Source organism: Rhinopithecus roxellana, chromosome 20 (assembly GCF_007565055.1).
Source record: "Rhinopithecus roxellana isolate Shanxi Qingling chromosome 20, ASM756505v1, whole genome shotgun sequence".
Taxonomy (NCBI): Eukaryota; Metazoa; Chordata; class Mammalia; order Primates; family Cercopithecidae; genus Rhinopithecus; species Rhinopithecus roxellana.
Genome location: NC_044568.1, coordinates 65,756,956 through 65,773,430, shown reverse-complemented (window position 1 = coordinate 65,773,430; position 16,475 = coordinate 65,756,956). Strand labels below are relative to the sequence as shown.

General features: G+C 45.1%; 1 protein-coding gene across 2 annotated transcripts; it reads right to left on the bottom strand.

Annotated features, from left to right (window-relative positions):
- Positions 1 to 7,123: 7,123 nt before the first annotated feature.
- Positions 7,124 to 15,310, bottom strand: LOC104654781 (haptoglobin). 2 transcript variants are annotated; one of them, XM_030924382.1, is made up of 5 exons: positions 15,240 to 15,310; positions 10,236 to 10,318; positions 9,812 to 9,913; positions 8,989 to 9,063; positions 7,124 to 8,056 (listed from the first exon to the last, which is right to left on the bottom strand). In XM_030924382.1, exons 1-5 carry the CDS (start codon positions 15,269 to 15,271, stop codon positions 7,278 to 7,280), a joined length of 1,071 nt encoding a protein of 356 aa, XP_030780242.1. In that variant the 5' UTR covers positions 15,272 to 15,310; the 3' UTR covers positions 7,124 to 7,277. The 2 variants fall into 2 exon arrangements, with proteins under 2 accessions (XP_030780242.1, XP_010352381.2); XM_010354079.2 differs by lacking the exon at positions 15,240 to 15,310 and adding an exon at positions 12,090 to 12,238.
- Positions 15,311 to 16,475: the final 1,165 nt, after the last annotated feature.

Below are 16,475 nucleotides of genomic sequence, written 5' to 3'. Positions count from 1 at the left end.
ATACAAACTCTGCATTTTTCTGCTAATATCATGTCAAGAGCTATCCTGTTTTCCCAGGCCATTTGGCTGGTAGGACCAAATTGCTCCGCTATCCCGTTAATGGCATCTCTGGTATAAATAACAAATCCTTGTTGATTGTAATATATATAATTTATCCAATCTACGTTTTTGTTTATAGTAGACCACCAAAGTAAGACTGACTAAAACCCAGCAGCTATTTGATTTCAAGCTTTAAATTCATTGGCTACTCCTCATGGTACTCCAATTGCCTCTATATAGACGTGGGGGTCGAAAGACCCTTGAGCTTCTCTTTTTTCCCAAGAGGGTGACTTTTTGCCGGACTGATGAAATGCCAGGGTGAAAGAGATGGCCAATTGGATTAGAGCACAAGTGCCACTCCAATTATTTGGCAGCATACCCAGTAGAGGTCCTCCACAATACCACCGAACATCTGCTCGTGGACAGACGAGGGCAGTCTGATTGGTGAGCTATGGAAAAGGCTTGGATTCACTGCATCCCATTAGATTCCTGGAAGATGCCAAGTTTTCCCCCTGTTGCGAGAGACACGAGGTAAAATTGGCATGAGAGGCCGGGTGCCGGATGGCCCTTAGGGGCTGACCGACAGAGCAGTCTTTGACTTTCAGGAAAAGCAGTGAGAGAGTGGTGCATGACTTACTACCCCCGGCTGTGGGATGCTGGAAGAGAGCTACCATACAGTCCATGCCCGGTTGGTTAGACCATCCAAGCGGAAAAAGAACTATTTGGATTTCTGGCCTGCCTGTTGCACAGGTGTAGTAGTCGCTTTTATTTAAAGTACAAACTGAGTATTTGATCGATTTCAGCCAGGCATTTGTTTCTTGGTATCTGATCTCAATAACCAGGGTGTGTTTTAGGTCTTTGACTTCCACTATGGCCACTTTAGTTTTGTCATTAGGTAATGGCAAGATAGTTGTTTGATTTGGAGGAGATCTTGGGGAAGGAAGGGGTGCTGGAGGGGTGACAAAACCAATCTCCAAGGATTCTATGGGGTCTTTCCCAGTAACATCTGCCCCTATACCATAAAAGCGACTTAGGGTGGGAATAGGGTTAGCGGAGATTGAAGTAGTAATAGAAATATGCACCGGGTTATGTCAGGTGTTGGCAGTTAAATGAATTATTTCGTTTAGTAAAATGGATATAAGGTTTTAGGGAGGTACAGCCTACTAGGGAAGTCCAGCCTTGGGACTGAGTGGTCCAGGGAATATCGTACCAGCAATGGCAGGGTAGCCAATTATAGGGAATCTTACAAGGATCAGATTGGGGGTGGGGTGAGTACCAAGGGCAAAGATACTTTTCCGAAGAGACTAGTTGCCTTTAACTTGGTAGGTCTCTGCAAGGTATGGCTAGGCAAGCATCAAACTCAACAGCTTGAGGGGAGGCTGATTTGGTTACATTAATAATGAAATGCCCCTGGGCAATTAGGAGGAAGAAGAGACAAATGAGACCTTTTGAATGTTAATTTTGAGGGAGTTGGTCCTGGAGTGGTGGTCCATGATTCCATAAGGGGTGGGGTCCTTTGTACCCGAGTGTGATGAGTCCACCCCTGTTCAGCTGTTGGGACTGCTGTTTCAGATGTTAGGAATATTAGATAGGGTCCCTCCCACGATGGTTCCAGTTTTTCTTTCTCCAGCTTTTGATGAGCACATAATCCCCAGGCTGATGTTGGTGTACTGGAAACTCTAGAGGTGGCGTTTGTGCTAAGAGGCCTTGGATCCTGAGGGAAGACGGGGTGGAAGACAGACGACATATATAGTTTTTAAGAAATTGATCTTTTGTTTCCAGTGTGGGGATGTCAGTGGTAGAATGTAAGTATGGCAATCTGTAGAGCACTTCATAAGGGGACAGGCTGATATCTTTTCAAGGGGTGGTACGAATTCTTAGTACAGCGATAGGAAGGCAGTTCGTCCATGGCAGTCGGGTTTCGAAGATTAGTTTAGTTAGGTGATTTTTTTAGAGTTTGTTTCATTCTTTCTACTTTTCATGATGAGGGTGGGTGCCAGGGAGTATGATATTCCCATTTTTTTCCTAGTGTCTGGGTTAATCCTTTAATGACCTGTGCAGTAAAATGGGTTTCATTGTCTGAGTCAATGTTCTCTATTAATCTGAATCTGGGTATGATGTCTTCTCTTGTGATACCTTACCCTGTTTTAATATGAATTGACTCTCCCTTAGCTGAGAAAGCCGGACAGACTCCGTTTGGCTCCTTCATTTGCAAGACATCAAAGGCTCCTTACTCACCCCTTCCTCAAGGATTTAACTTGTGCAAGCTAACTCCCAGCACATCAAAGAGTGCAATTAACTGATAAGGTACTGTGGCAAGCTATATCCACAGTTCCCAGGAATTCGCCTGGTTGATAGTACCTATAGCCCCCACGTTTGTGTCCGGTGGAAGCATCCAAAGCCCTTGCATCTGTCACTTTGTGACGGATTTAAAGCCTCTGCACCTGGAACTGTTTGTTTTCCTGTAACCGTTTGTCTTTTTGCTTGTTTTACTTCTGTGAGGTTGCTTCAGCCCGATTCCCGCTCCCCTTTCTAAACCAAAGTATAAAAAAATATCTACCCCTTTTTCAGGGCCGAGAGAATTTTGAGCACTAGCCGTCTCTCGGTCACCAGCTAATAAAGGACTCCTGAATTCATGTTAAAGTGTGGAATTTCTCTATAACTCGCTCAGTTACAACACTAAAGTACTACTACTAATGTAGTACTTTAGCTACATTATTATCAGTTGCACTTGGCAGGTGAATGACTTCCACCCAGTGAGGGAGATGGTCCATTATAAGTAACAAATATTGGAGACAGCCTATTTGGGGCATTTCGGTATAGTCTCTTTGGACACTTTGGAATGGCCTTAGCCTAGGATTTCTTCCCCCAAAGGGTGGTTTTTTTTAAGTTTGTTTATTGGTTTTTCTGCATACCATACGTCTGTGACTTGCCTGGTAAGGGTATAAATCCCTATACACCCGTAGGTTCTAAGAACTGTGTCACGCATGGCTTGGGGACCCCAATGAGTTCCTTGGTGAAGTTGTGCTAAGATTTCTCTCATTAGGGGCTTAGACAACATTTCTTTGTTATCTGGCAGTATCCATTTCACTTCTGAGTTTTCATTAGCGCCTATTTTCTTTCATTTTTCTTTATCTGGTTGGGAGAAGATGGGGGTTGTGGATGGGGAAGGGAGACAAGGGGTTAAATGGAAAATGGGTGCTTCTTGGGAAGCGACTCTCGAAAGAGGGACCTTTTTGGTGTCCTGGAACATAAACAATGACTGTATCCTCTGGTAGCTGAAGGTTTTCTAATACTTGCATGATTAACTCTTTGTGGACAAGGTTTTGGCCCTTGCTAGTAATAAGACCTCGTTCAGTCCAAATCTTTCCAAAGGTATGGGCCACTCCAAAAGCATATTTGGAATTGGTGTAAGTATCCCTTCTTGATTCTGCAGATATTTTAAGGCTTGATGTAGTGCGAACAACTCACATGTTTAGTTAGACCAGTTATTGGGCAGTCTCCCTGATTCTACTTCTGTGAGAGTTTCTCCACCAACCACTGAGTAGCCATTATGTTAAGTCTAAGCTTTTGTGCTCAGGGTCTCCCGCATTTGGATTTCCTGTCAGGAAGGTGGTGGGGTTGGCCAGGTGCAGTGGCTCATGCCTGTAATCCCAGCACTTTGGGAGGCCGAGGTGGGTGGATCACCTGAGGTCAGGAGTTCAAGACCAGCCTGACCAACATGGAGAAACCCCATCTCTACTAAAAATACAAAGTTAGCCAGGTATGGTGGCACATGCCTGTAATCCCAGCTACTCGGTAGGCTGAGACAGGAGAATTCACTTGAACCTGGGAGGCAGAGGTCGTGGTGAGCCGAGATTGTGCCATTGTACTCTAGCCTGGGCAAGAAGAGTGAAACTGCGTCTCAAAAAAAAAAAAAAAAAAAAAAAGAAAGGTGGCAGAGTTGAGCTCATTGTCAGTGGTTAGGGTTAAATCACCTTTTTCTAATAGGATAGCTTCATATTTTAGGATTCTTGAATCCGTAAGCCATCTCCCTGCTTTTTGGCTAAGAATGGTTTTAACCTGATGGGGTGTGCTTACAATGAGACTTCCCTTATAGGGTATTTTTCTACTTTTGTCAATAAAGCAATTGCTGCTATAGATTAGATACATTCAGGCCACCCGTGGGTTGCCAAGTCAAGAATACTTGACAGAAAGGCTGTGGGCTGGCGATGGCCCCCATGCTTTTGAGTGAGTACTCCTGTAGCTGCCTTATATTAGCAAAAAGGTGAAATGGCTGTTCTAAGGACGGCAGAGCTAAGACGGGCAGTTGTAAGTAGATGTTTTAGTTCCTCAACTTGCTGGACTTCTTGTGGAGTCCAGAGAAAGGGGTCGGGCCCTTCTTGGGTAAGGTTTAGATATAGAGGCTTTGTCTTTAAGGCATAAGACTCAATCCACAGGCAACAATTTCCATCTAGCCCCAAGAATTTTCTAAGTTCTTGTTTTGTCTCAGGCAATGGCAAGGATATGATCCCTTCAATTTGTTCGGGTCCTATCTTCCGCTTCCCTTTGCTTATTAAGTGCCCCGTGTATTTTACCTCGGGTTCTACAAGCTGGAGTTTATTTTTTGAGACCCATAACCGTTGTTTCCTTAGGAAATTTAGAATTGCGTTTACTTGGTCTTTGGTGCCTCCGGAAATGAGCAGGTCGTCCACATATTGGAGTAGACATAAGGATGATGAAAGAGTGAAATTCTCTAGGACTTGTTCCAAAATTTGACTGAATAGGTTTGGAGAGTCTGTAAACCCTTGGGGTAGAACTGTCCATCGGTACTGTTGCTTCCAACTGGAGTGAGGGTCCTCCCATTCGAAAGCAAATATGTCCCAGCTATCCTCAGCTAAGGGGCAAGCCCAGAAGTCATCCTTGAGGTCTATTACTGTGAACCACTGGCGGTCATGAGGGATCTTGCTGATAATGGTGTAAGGGTTAGGAATGACAGGGTGGGTGGTCTGGACTATTTGGTTAATGGCTCAAAGGTCTTGTAGTAGCCGATATGACCCATCTGACTTTTTTACAGGCAGTATTGGAGTGTTGTAAGAGGACATACAGGGTTTAAGAAGTTCTTCCTGAAGGAGACCTTCGATTATAGGTTATAAACCTATTCTGTCTTTCAAGGAAATAGGGTACTGTTTTTTCTTTACAACTTCCCCAGGATTTCTTAATTTTACATGGATTGGAGAAACTTGTAATTTCCCCCAATTTCCTTCCTCTGACTATACATCAGAATGGATTTGGCTCTCTAGGATGGTAAGTAAGTTTAAGGAAATAGAGAATTTTCCTTGATTAACATAGACCTATACCTAATTTTATCATTAAGTCCCTCCTGAACAGGTTTGTCCCTGCTTCTGGAATTAACAGGAATTTGATGCTAGCTAATTAGTCCTGATACGTGACTTTGCAGAAGCCCACAGGCTGAGGCCAGGAGGTGGTGCTGGGGAGGAAGGCAGAGAAGATGACTGATCAAGAGAATGCCACAGCTTTTCTCTTAACTGTTATTTTACCAGAAGCCACTTAATACAATCAGACAATTCTTTAAGAAAACTGAGACTGCCTTCTTCTTCCAAGAAACTTGGTACTGAAGAGAACTACAAGAGGAAAAGGTGTAAGTGACTGTGTTCTGAGAGGCATTTTTTAAGAGTTTGGTGTTTCCCAGTTTCTGGCTACTATCTCACAGGTTCTAGAATACAGGTCTTACTGGCCTACTAGCGCTAACCTGTTGAAGTTTATTGATGAATCTGCAGGGCACCTGTGAGGAGAGCTTCACAGAGATGGCTAGACCCTGGTGAGAGAGAGTGACATCAGTGTCGTTTTACACCCTGCAAATGAGGGGCCGTATTTTGGCATAAGAAGAAGGCGCATTGGTGATTGGTGGTATTGAAGGCTTATAGCAAGAGAAAGTTCCATTAGAAGAACTTCTGTTTATCAGAGCTCCAGAAACTTTCTTCTGGGAGACCATTGATAGCATGACCTGCCATCAGGAGAGGAGGCTCAGCCAGCTTGCATTTGATTCCTGGTGAAGAGTGGGGTTTTTTTTTTTTTTTTTTTTTTGAGACGGAGTCTCACTCTGTCGCCCAGGCTGGAGTGCAGTGGCCGGATCTCAGCTCACTGCAAGCTCCGCCTCCCGGGTTTATGCCATTCTCTCGCCTCAGCCTCCCGAGTAGCTGGGACTACAGGCGCCTGCCACCACGCCCGGCTAGTTTTTTGTATTTTTTTTGGTAGAGACGGGGTTTCACTGTGTTAGCCAGGATGGTCTCGATCTCCTGACCTCGTGATCTGCCCGTCTCGGCCTCCCAAAGTGCTGGAATTACAGGCTTGAGCCACCACGCCCGGCCGAAGGGTGGGTTTGTTCCAAGTAGGAAAAGCAGCTTCTATTGAGGCAGGGACTCTACCTCCCACTCTTTACAGAGTCCCAGAAGGTTATTGCTGATAGGGACATTACCCTGGCTCAGGTCCTTCATGGAAGAGACCGGGAACTGATGGCCAGGAAGCCTAAATTACCTAGCAGATGTTTGGGCCAAGCTGTGATTTGGACCCAGCACATCCAGAGATCCTGCCTTTACATCATCGTCTTTTGTTTTCTGGAGTGCTGGTAGGTTAGATCCCAAACTCTGAAGTACTGTCTGTGTCAAAACACTTTTTCCCCTTCCCACTTTGAGCTAGCCTCTTCCTCACCAGGCCCATGCCCTTTCTCCTAATTCACTTTGAAGAGGCAACAGCATGCAGTGAAAAGAGCTCTGAGTTTGTATCAAACAGGGCTGGGTTCAAAGTTCTGCTTCACTGTTTCATGGCTATGTAACCTTAAGCAACTCACTTACCATCTCTGAGTCTCTGTTTCCTTCCCTGTAAAACAAGGACAACACTTACCTTTCTGGGGCCTTGAATTCAATAGGCTGTCAATCAGTGAGCATGATTCCCTAAGGTGGAAGAGTTTGTATCACCTTCGGGATTTCCAGTGGGTTTGGGGTGTTTTCTGCCATAATCCCAGTAGACTCTATACCTTCTGACTACCCTGGACCATAAAGGAGTGAATAAAAAAGACTCAAGATTGTCAAAAGAAAGCTCTTTATTGATTGACTCGGCAACGCAGGGCTGGCACCCATCAGCTCCAAACCACATCTTATCCCGTCCACTCCCGTCCACTTTGCCCTCTTCCAGGTTGCAATCTTGCTTTCAGGCAAGGGCTTCCGGCCAGCTTTGCATTAGTTCTCGGCTATGGTTTTCTGAACCCAGTCCTGAATGGAAGTCACCTTCACATACACACCATACTCAGCCACACCACAGCTCTTATCAAAGCTTAGGATCCCAGCCGCGTACCAGGTATCCTCCTCCATGTCGTGAACGGCAAAGGCACTGCCCGCATCGCCATAGCAGGTGTCTTCCTGGTACTTAGACATGCCGGCACAGAAGGTGTGTTCGTTCAGTATGGGCTGCACCCCTACGGGGCTCTTCGGTGTCTTCTTTTCGGGGACTGTGCTGCCTTCATAGTGCTTTATGCAGTCGTATTGGTCAGCCACAGGCAGCATGACATACTTCAGATGGTCAGTAAATTTAAAATTGGCATTTCGCCCCCAGCCAGACACGTAACCCACACGCCCTACTTCTGCATAATCCTTTGAAGGCAGGCAGATGGGCATCACTCTCTCATTAACAGGCACCTTCTGTTTGAGTTTGATGAGCCCAATATCTACCTCGGAGTAGTTAGGGTGTAGAACCACCTTCTCAATCTCTACAAGCTGCTTTTTCCCCACATAGAGTGTTAAAGTAGGGGCAATGTCTTTCGCTGTTGCATTTTCTGAATGGTTCAGGAAGAGATTTTTCGCCGTGGTCAGCAGCCATTGTTCATTGATCAGCGTGGCCCCTGTGGTGAGATTATGGCGGGAGACCATCTTAGCCTGCCAGGGAAAGCTGCCTTTGGCATCCAGGTGTCCACCCAGGATCCGCTGCACGGGGTTTACCGGATTCTTGGGCTTCCCACATACTGTCAAGGAGAGCAAGACACAAGTGAGTGGAAATGTGCAAGAGCCTTTCCATCTGAGAAAGGGGGGTAAAAGCATGGGCGGCTGTCACTGCTGCATAAACTAGAAAGATTTAAATGCTTTGCCCTTACCACCTGCTCATCTCATTCCCAATAGTTGCAGTTTTAAAATAATTCTGTTTTTTTAATTGTTTACATTACAAAAAGCTCTATTTCCCACTTTTCTAACAAAGGAAATGGGAAATACTGAGATTTTGAGCCCTGGCTGGTGAACTGTATTATATTTAAACAGTTATCCCAACAAAGGAATTTCCACAATTCCCTGAAATTCATTGCAAGGGCTAGGAGCTACAATTATTCATTCTCTCTGACGAAAGAGGAATCTAGAGCATCATTGACTGGAGCCCAGATTTTGTAGATAGTGCAGTTATTATGAGGCAGGTTGGCAGTTCCACACCAGTAAGAGCCGAAGAGGCTGGGCCTTTGCCTCTGGTCCCGAGAAGGAAAGGAGAGTACAACAGCTCCTGCTAATAACGAGAAGCAGAAGTCCCAGCCCACGTCCAGCCTCCTTCTAGGCTTCCATGGATTAAGATTTTATGTTATCCCTTGACTTGTTCTCCCTGGAGCTTGCTTCTCCTTAGACCCAGGGCTCTCTAGCAGGTTCTCTGTATGCATAGGCTCTCCTGATCTGTGGGCAGTGTAGACAGTGGATTCAGCCAGTGCCCTTGAGGCCCCAATGATCAAGACCCTTAGACCCTTAGTGACCCTTAGGGAATTACCACCTAACTGCTTAAGTCTCTCCCTGGCCAGCTGTGGTTCTCCCACATCCCTCCTCCTGGCTCTTGTGTGCTCAAAGGAAGCCGCACTGGAAGGCTGTGCCTCTAGGACGTTCCCACCCAGAAGCCTGCCTGCACTGGTAAGTGTTCAGCACCCACCTGCTTCACATTCAGGAAGTTTATCTCCAACAACCTTATTTGTCCACTGCTTCTCATTGTTTAAGGTGTACACTCCTGAAACAAAAGGCAAGAAATGAGCCAAAGGAAAAGTCAAGTCTGAACCCCGAGCAGAGTGAGAAGGCATTTAAAGAGAAGAATTAAAAGCAAGAGGGAAAGGGGACAATAGGGAGGGGAAAAGGAGAGAGAATATGAGGAGGAGGGAAAGAGTACTGTGCTGGAAACCAAGTGCGTGGACTCCAGTTATGCCCAGCAGAACACACTGTGGTCATGTTGGTCACGGCCAGGCAGTACAGGGAGGGCTCGGGTTTCAAATCCTGACTGCGTCTTACAGGCTGCCTGAATTTGGTCAAGATACTCAACCTGTCTGTGCCTCCGTTTCCTTATCAGCAAAGAAAGAATGACAACCTCTATTCTGAGGGATACTGTGAGGACTAAGTGAGCAAATAAATGTGAAGCACTTAGAGCAGTGCCAGGACAGCAGGACTCACTAGGTGAGGGTGACCTGTCGCCATCAGCGTTCCTCCTTTTCCCACATCTCCCGCCGGAGATGGAAATCTGACTCTGAGATAGGGAGGCCGCATGGCATGGCCTCCCCTGAACAAAACAGAAAACTTGAGGCTGACGAAAGTTCGTCTGCCCAAAGGGCCACAGCTACTGGCAACAAAACGCTTATTAGAATCTAAATCTCCTGGCTCCAGGGAGAGCAATGAACTTTCTGGCGAATCACCCCAGCACCGCCCATCATGGAAATGTCAGAGCGGGGGTTGTATGTAGGGCATAGAGACAGTTGTCCAGGTCTTACCATCTCCTTCTGTGCGCAGCCTGTAGTAGTTCTTACACTGGTAGCGAACCAAGTGCTCCACGTAGCCATTTGCGATCATAGGGGGCTTCGGGCAGCCATCATCTGCAAAGAGAGAGAAGCCAGAGAGTTTACTATTTGGAAATTGTTCCCAGTGAACCATGAAAAGTCAGACGAGTGGAAGCTGCTCTGCACATCAATCTCCTTCCGCCCCAAATAGAAGCCAACGGAAGTGCACGCTCCCCTCATTTCTGGCAGGAACCCCAATGTTCTTCACGGTCCTGATAGCCCAGAGGTCAAGATAAGAAGGGGCAACTGGGTGTTCTCAGAGACAGAGTGCAGACCCGAGAGGGTCAGAGTGGGATGCGGCGGCGCGTGGGATGCGGCGGCACCCCGGATGCATGCTGCCACCCAACCAAAGACTGACCTGCGATATCCGTGACATCATTGCCTGAGTCCACTGCAAAAAGCTGTCCCCAGAGCAGGAGAGCAACAATAGCTCCCAGAGCACTGCAGAGAGAAGACAGGAAGGAGTGGAAAGCTGGTCTCCCTGCTTCACAGCACATGCATGCATCCACACACACATGCGTGTACCCACACACACGCACACATGCATACACACACTCCTCCCACTTAGCAGCCAGAAAGAAAATCAATATATGGACGTGCTAGGACCAAGAAGTTGCCCCCACCCCCGCACACACATGCTGTAGCAGCTTCTGAGCGTGCCAAGCTTCCAGCAAGCTCTGTCCTGCTGGGAATTCTGCAGAAGCTTCAGAGAGGGATAGGAAGGCACGTGGGTGTGGGGCGAGTAGGGGGCTCAGTTTCTGGCCGCATTCAGGAAAGTACATTGGCAATAATACAGGAGCCCTCCAGGAAAGAGAAACCTCCCTCAGGCACACCAAAGATACTGTTAATAAAATGTAGATAACTCAGAGATGGGAACTTAGGACTTTTTACGCTATTCCTCTACTTCTTGATATTTTCCATAATAAAAGGTTCCTTAAATACATAATTTATTTATTTTTTTTTTGAGATGGAGTCTCGCTCTGTCACCCAGGCTGGAGTGCAGTGGCATGATCTTGTCTCACTGCAAGCTCCGCCTCCCGAGTTCACACCATTCTCCTGCCTCAGCCTCCCGGGTAGCTGGGACTACAGGCACCTGCCACCACGCCCGGCTAATTTTTTGTAATTTTAGTAGAGACGGGGTTTCACTGTGTTAGCTAGGATGGTCTGATCTCCTGACCTCGTGAGCTACTGTGCCCGGCCTCCTTAAATATATACTTTTAAACATATGGTTATTTCTAGTATTTTATGATAGTTCATCTTTAGGAAATGGTATCTCAAACCCCAAAATGCCAGAAGGTTACCTGGAAGAGAACTGGTGTCCAAAAGCAGGACTGTGGCCATGGGCATTGACGCACAGGTGCCATCTGCCAGTTCACCATCTCGCTAACAGATGCTGACCATTCGGGCACTAATGCTTCTATTAAAATAGTTTCTAGGCCGGATGTGGTGGCTCATGCCTGTAATCCCAACACTTTGGGAGGCCGAGGCAGCCAGATCACAAGGTCAAGAAATCGAGATCATCCTGGCCAACATGATGAAACCCCATCTCTACTAAAAATACAAAAATTAGGTGGACATAGTGGCGCACACCTGTAGTCCTAGCTACTCAGGAGGCTGAGGCAGGAGAATCACTTGAACCCAGGAGGCGGAGGTTGCAGTGAGCCGAGATCGCACCACTGCACTCCAGCCTGGTGACAGAGTGAGAATCATTCTTTAAAACAAAAATGTTTCTAGTCTTATTATTTCAACATTTCAAAAAGTCTTTATTTTTATAAGATCTAAGTGCCTTAATTAGATGTATCCCAGGTATTAGTGTGTATCCCAGGTACTAGTCAATTAATTGTGTCATTCAAATGTGTTACAATTAGTCCTTCTTATTATACATTTTTAAAGAGGAAAATATCTGCTAATTAATATACTCAGAATGCCAGGAAGCCTACCACAGGAGCTGATGACATCCCCTACAAAGACAAAAATGTAACCTCAAGGAAAAAGACACTCCTGAGAGTAAATCTCATCTCCTGGGAAAGACAGCACTGTCTTCTATGGATGCAGAAAAGGAGAAGATTTAACACACTGAGCCCTTTAGTTCACTATAATTTAGCCCATTTGCCCTGTTTCTTTGTTCTATTTCTGCATCTCTACTGATGTACACAAAGAAGACTGAAATAAAGAACCAGAGGAAAGGCAGGAGGGAAAGCTATGGACCCACCTCATCTTGGTTGGTCTTGCCTCTGGAAGAGCAGTGCTGTGAGGCATCTGCTGGTCTTTTTATGCTGCCACTAGCTCACCTCTCCCCCTTCTCCATTTCGTAATTCCTGTGTCTACATAACTTTGGCCCTGGTAAGGTCACTATCTTTTCCAGTAACAAAACCACAAACAATACCCCTGTTAAGAGCTGAGCTCTTGCCTCACACTTGATTTTCTGCTGGTGTTCTATTACAAACCCCGAGAAACCTGGCACCTCTCTGACCCACGAACCTGCCAAAGTATTTCCCGAAATCAGCAACTGAGCAGGACAGGGCAGCAGCAGGAACCATCAGTCTCTTTATCTTGGAGGATTTTCATGCTGCAGAAGGCCTCACTTTGAGTTGTTTTAAACCCGTTGTAGACATTTCTGCAGCCTAGCTTAGATGGGGCTCTAAAGAAAGCATTCCCTTTTCACAGTAATTTTCTCCACCTTGTGTGTGGACATCTCCCTATTGCTTAAAAACTCTCCAGCCTGAAATCAGTAAATGTGTTTATTGTGTCTTCTCTGATTGTTCTTTGCAAGAAATCACACAACTAGTTAAAGCTATAGTGTAGACCGACACAGACCATACTCAATGGCAGTGGTTCTTATGGTTTTATAGTCTGTTGATTAGCCTAAATAGGCAGATGGGAAAAATCAGTATGTCTAAGTCAAATATGTCTGCACCTGTGTGTATCCCAGGTACCAATCAATTGAAATTTAGTAGCAACTCAATAAAAGGTTGATTTATTCGTTAAAAAGGGTTAGTGGTTCTTAAATTAGAGTGTACAAAAGAATTACTTTTGGATAATCATGGTGACACTGATGTAGCAGCAAAGTAACTAGAAACCAGACAAATGCCCATCAACAGGAGGAAGGGTCAATACTGCGGATATAACGGAATATCATACAGCATAAAATGAATAAGCTCTGCAAGAACATGGATAATCTTATAAACATAACTTTTGAAAGAAAACTACAAGTTTCAGAAGATTACCTTCAGTATGATAGCAGTCTTCTAGACATCAAAACCAAGTAAAACTTGGCAATGGATTCTTAGATATGACACCAAAATCACAAACAATCAAAGAAAAATTAGATAAATTGGGCTTCATCGGAATGAACGTTTGTGCATCAAAAGACATATTAAGAAAATGAAGACAGGTCAGGCGCAGTGGTTCACGCCTGTAATCCCAGCACTTTAGGAGGCTGAGGTGGGCGGATCCCGAGGTCAGGAGTTTGAGACCAGTCTGACCAACATGATGAAACCCCATCTCTACTAAAAATACAAAAATTAGCTGGGCATGGTGGCGCGTGCCTGTAATCCCAGCTACTCAGGAGGCTGAGGCAGGAGAATTGTTTGAACCCAGGAGGCAGAGGTTGCCGTGAGCCTAGATCGCACCACTGCACCCCAGCCTGAGTGACAGAGCAAGACACTGTCTCAAAAAAAAAAAAGGTGAAGACAATCTACAGAATGGGAGAAAATATTTTCAAATTATATATCTGATAAAGGGTTGTTATCCAGAGTGTTTCCTACTACAACAACAAAAAGACAAACAATGAAAGCGTGGGCAAAGAATTTGAATAGACATTTCTCCAAAAAATATACATAAAGTGCCAAAAAGCACATAAAAAGATACTCAAGGCTCAGGCGGTGGTTCACACCTGTAATCCCAGCACCTTGGGAGACCGAGGCAGGTGGATCACCTGAGACCAGGAGTTCGAGGCCAGTCTGATCAATATAAATATGGTGAAACCCCATCTCTACTAAAAATACAAAACTTAGCCGGGCGTGGTGGTATCCACCTGTAGTCCCAGCTACTATTTGGGAGGTTGAAACAGGAGAATTGCTTGAACCTGGGAGGCAGAGGTTGCAGTGAGCCGAGATTGCACCACTGCACTCCAACCTGGGCAACAGAGCGCGACTCCATCTCAAAAAAAAAAAAAAAAAGTCACTCAACACCATTGGAAAATGTCAATACGGAGATTTGCAAATCGAAACCGCAATGAAACACCACTTCACACCTACTAGGATGGCTACGAATTGTGTGTGTGTGTGTGAAATGTTGGCAAGGATGTGGAAGAGTTAGAACCCTGGTACATTACCTTGCTAGTAAGAATGTAAAATGGTGCAGCTACTATAGAAAACAGTTTTGTAGTTCCTCAGAAAGCTAAGCATAGAATTGCTATCTGACCCAGCAATTCCACTCAAGGTATATACCCAAAGAATTAAAATCAGAGACTCAGAGACTTTTGTACACCAATGTTCATAGCAGCATTTTCACAATAGCCAAAAGGTAGAAGCAATGCAAGCGTCCATCCACCGATAAATGGATAAACAAACCATGTTATATACATACAATGGAATATTATTCATGTATAAAAAGGAATGAAGTTGATACATGCTACAACATGAATAAACCTTGAAAACTTACTAAGGGAAAGAAGCCAGACACAAAGGGACAAATATTACTTGATTCCACTTATAATAAAGTATCTAGAATAGGCAAATGCATAGAAACATAAGTAGATTTGACTTTAGTGGGGACTGGGAGAAGCAAGAAATGGGAAGTGATTTCTTCATGGGTACAGAGTTCCTGTTTGGGGTGATGAAAAAACTTTGGAAACTGGTAGTGGTGATGGTTGTAGAACATTGCTAGTGTAATAAATGCTGCCGAATTGTACACTTCAAAATGGTTAAAATCAGAAATTTTGTGTTATAAATATTTTAGCACAAAAAACTCAAGAAGTAAATAAGTAAATAAACTTATTTTTATTGGAGTAAAAGAAAGAAAGAAACAAGCAAGACTCAGCACTATGCTGCTCAGGCATAAATAACAAAGAGTTAAAACTGTGTTTTTAAATTTCTTGTTGGAATGGAAAACCCAAAATATAAAATGTTACATCTCATGGGGAGGTATGAGGAAAGCATAAGAGAAAGACACTTAGGTAAATATAAATAAATTGTTAATGACCCAGCTTTTGGGCTGGGTAAGTAGTTCATTAACGTACATTATATTATTGTGCTTTATTTTTAATAAAACACATATATGCCCACACATATATATCACATATAATATTTTATAAGTATCAAACAAAATATTTTAAAATATAAAGGAGGGAGGGACTCACCCTAAGGACATAGTGAGAGGCCCCTTTTCCATGAGTTGGATCCAATAGGTCTGCGTGGGGATGTGAGAATCTACATTTCAAGCGTCCATAACTTCCCACCCTTGCAGGTATGAGGCAATAGACTGCAACTCTTCAGTCATAAGCAGGAGCCCATCTCTCCACCCCTGGAATCTGGGGTTGGCTCTGTGACTATGTTGAAATAGTAGCAGACGTAAAAAGGATAGTCTTGAAATGTGCTTGTGAATTGGGGTTTGCCTGCTTTTACAACACCTGGAATCTGGGAGCTGCCCTGTGAATGAGCCCAAGTTATTCCTCCATTGCTGGAGAATGAAATGTCCCCATAGAGCAGAACCCAGGCATCGTAGCTGACAGCCAGCCAGCCCCAAATTCCCAGAAGCCCTCCACAGGTGCATGAGTGAGCTCCTGCCAAGATCAGCTGAAACTGGTCCTGACCAAAACCACCTCCAGCTAAGCCCACATTGCTGACCCACAGAATCATAAGCTAAATAAAAGACGACTGTTCTAAGCTACAAAGCTTGGGGAAGACTCATTAGGTAGCACATGTTAACCAGTAGGACTGGTGTATAGAATGATGGAAATAGCTGCTCTGACTGAATCTAGGGTGAAGGTGTTAGAATTCTGCTCCCTAGGTCCCTGGGTTCCTGCTGTCCTCTGTCACAGCTTGTCTTTACCTGTGCTTTGCCACCCCGTTTTTCCTTCAATGGCCAGAAGGAGGGAGCTACACCCTACATTTTCCAAAGAGAACCTGCGCTGTAGATTATAAAGGATTCCACTAAAACTGGAACACTTCTGTCCTATGGCATCCTCATGCCCTCCCCCTCCTCCCAGCTCATCCAGTCCATCATCCCTCCCCACAGAAACTGTCAAACCTCAGCCTTTCACAGTCCTCTATCTAGAGTCTTGCAAACGTCACAGCCCCAGGCTTCTTTTTTCTTTTCTGTGCAGTTGCTGCTACTTTTCCACAGAGGGAAGAGATGGCCTCTATTTCTGCAGCTCTGTGGGTCGCTAGGGAAGTGGGGAGAACGTCGGTCCTGTGAAATGGAGGGAGAGACTTCCTCCTCGGACTGGTGCCCTCCTAGGGTGTCTAAAATGAACCATTTCTCACCACTGCTGTAGAACAATTGTTTACTCACCAGGTGCATGAAAATTCACATTCTTCCCCTGAACATACCCTGAACTCTATTACTCTGACCCCTTACCTTGGGCAACAGGGGA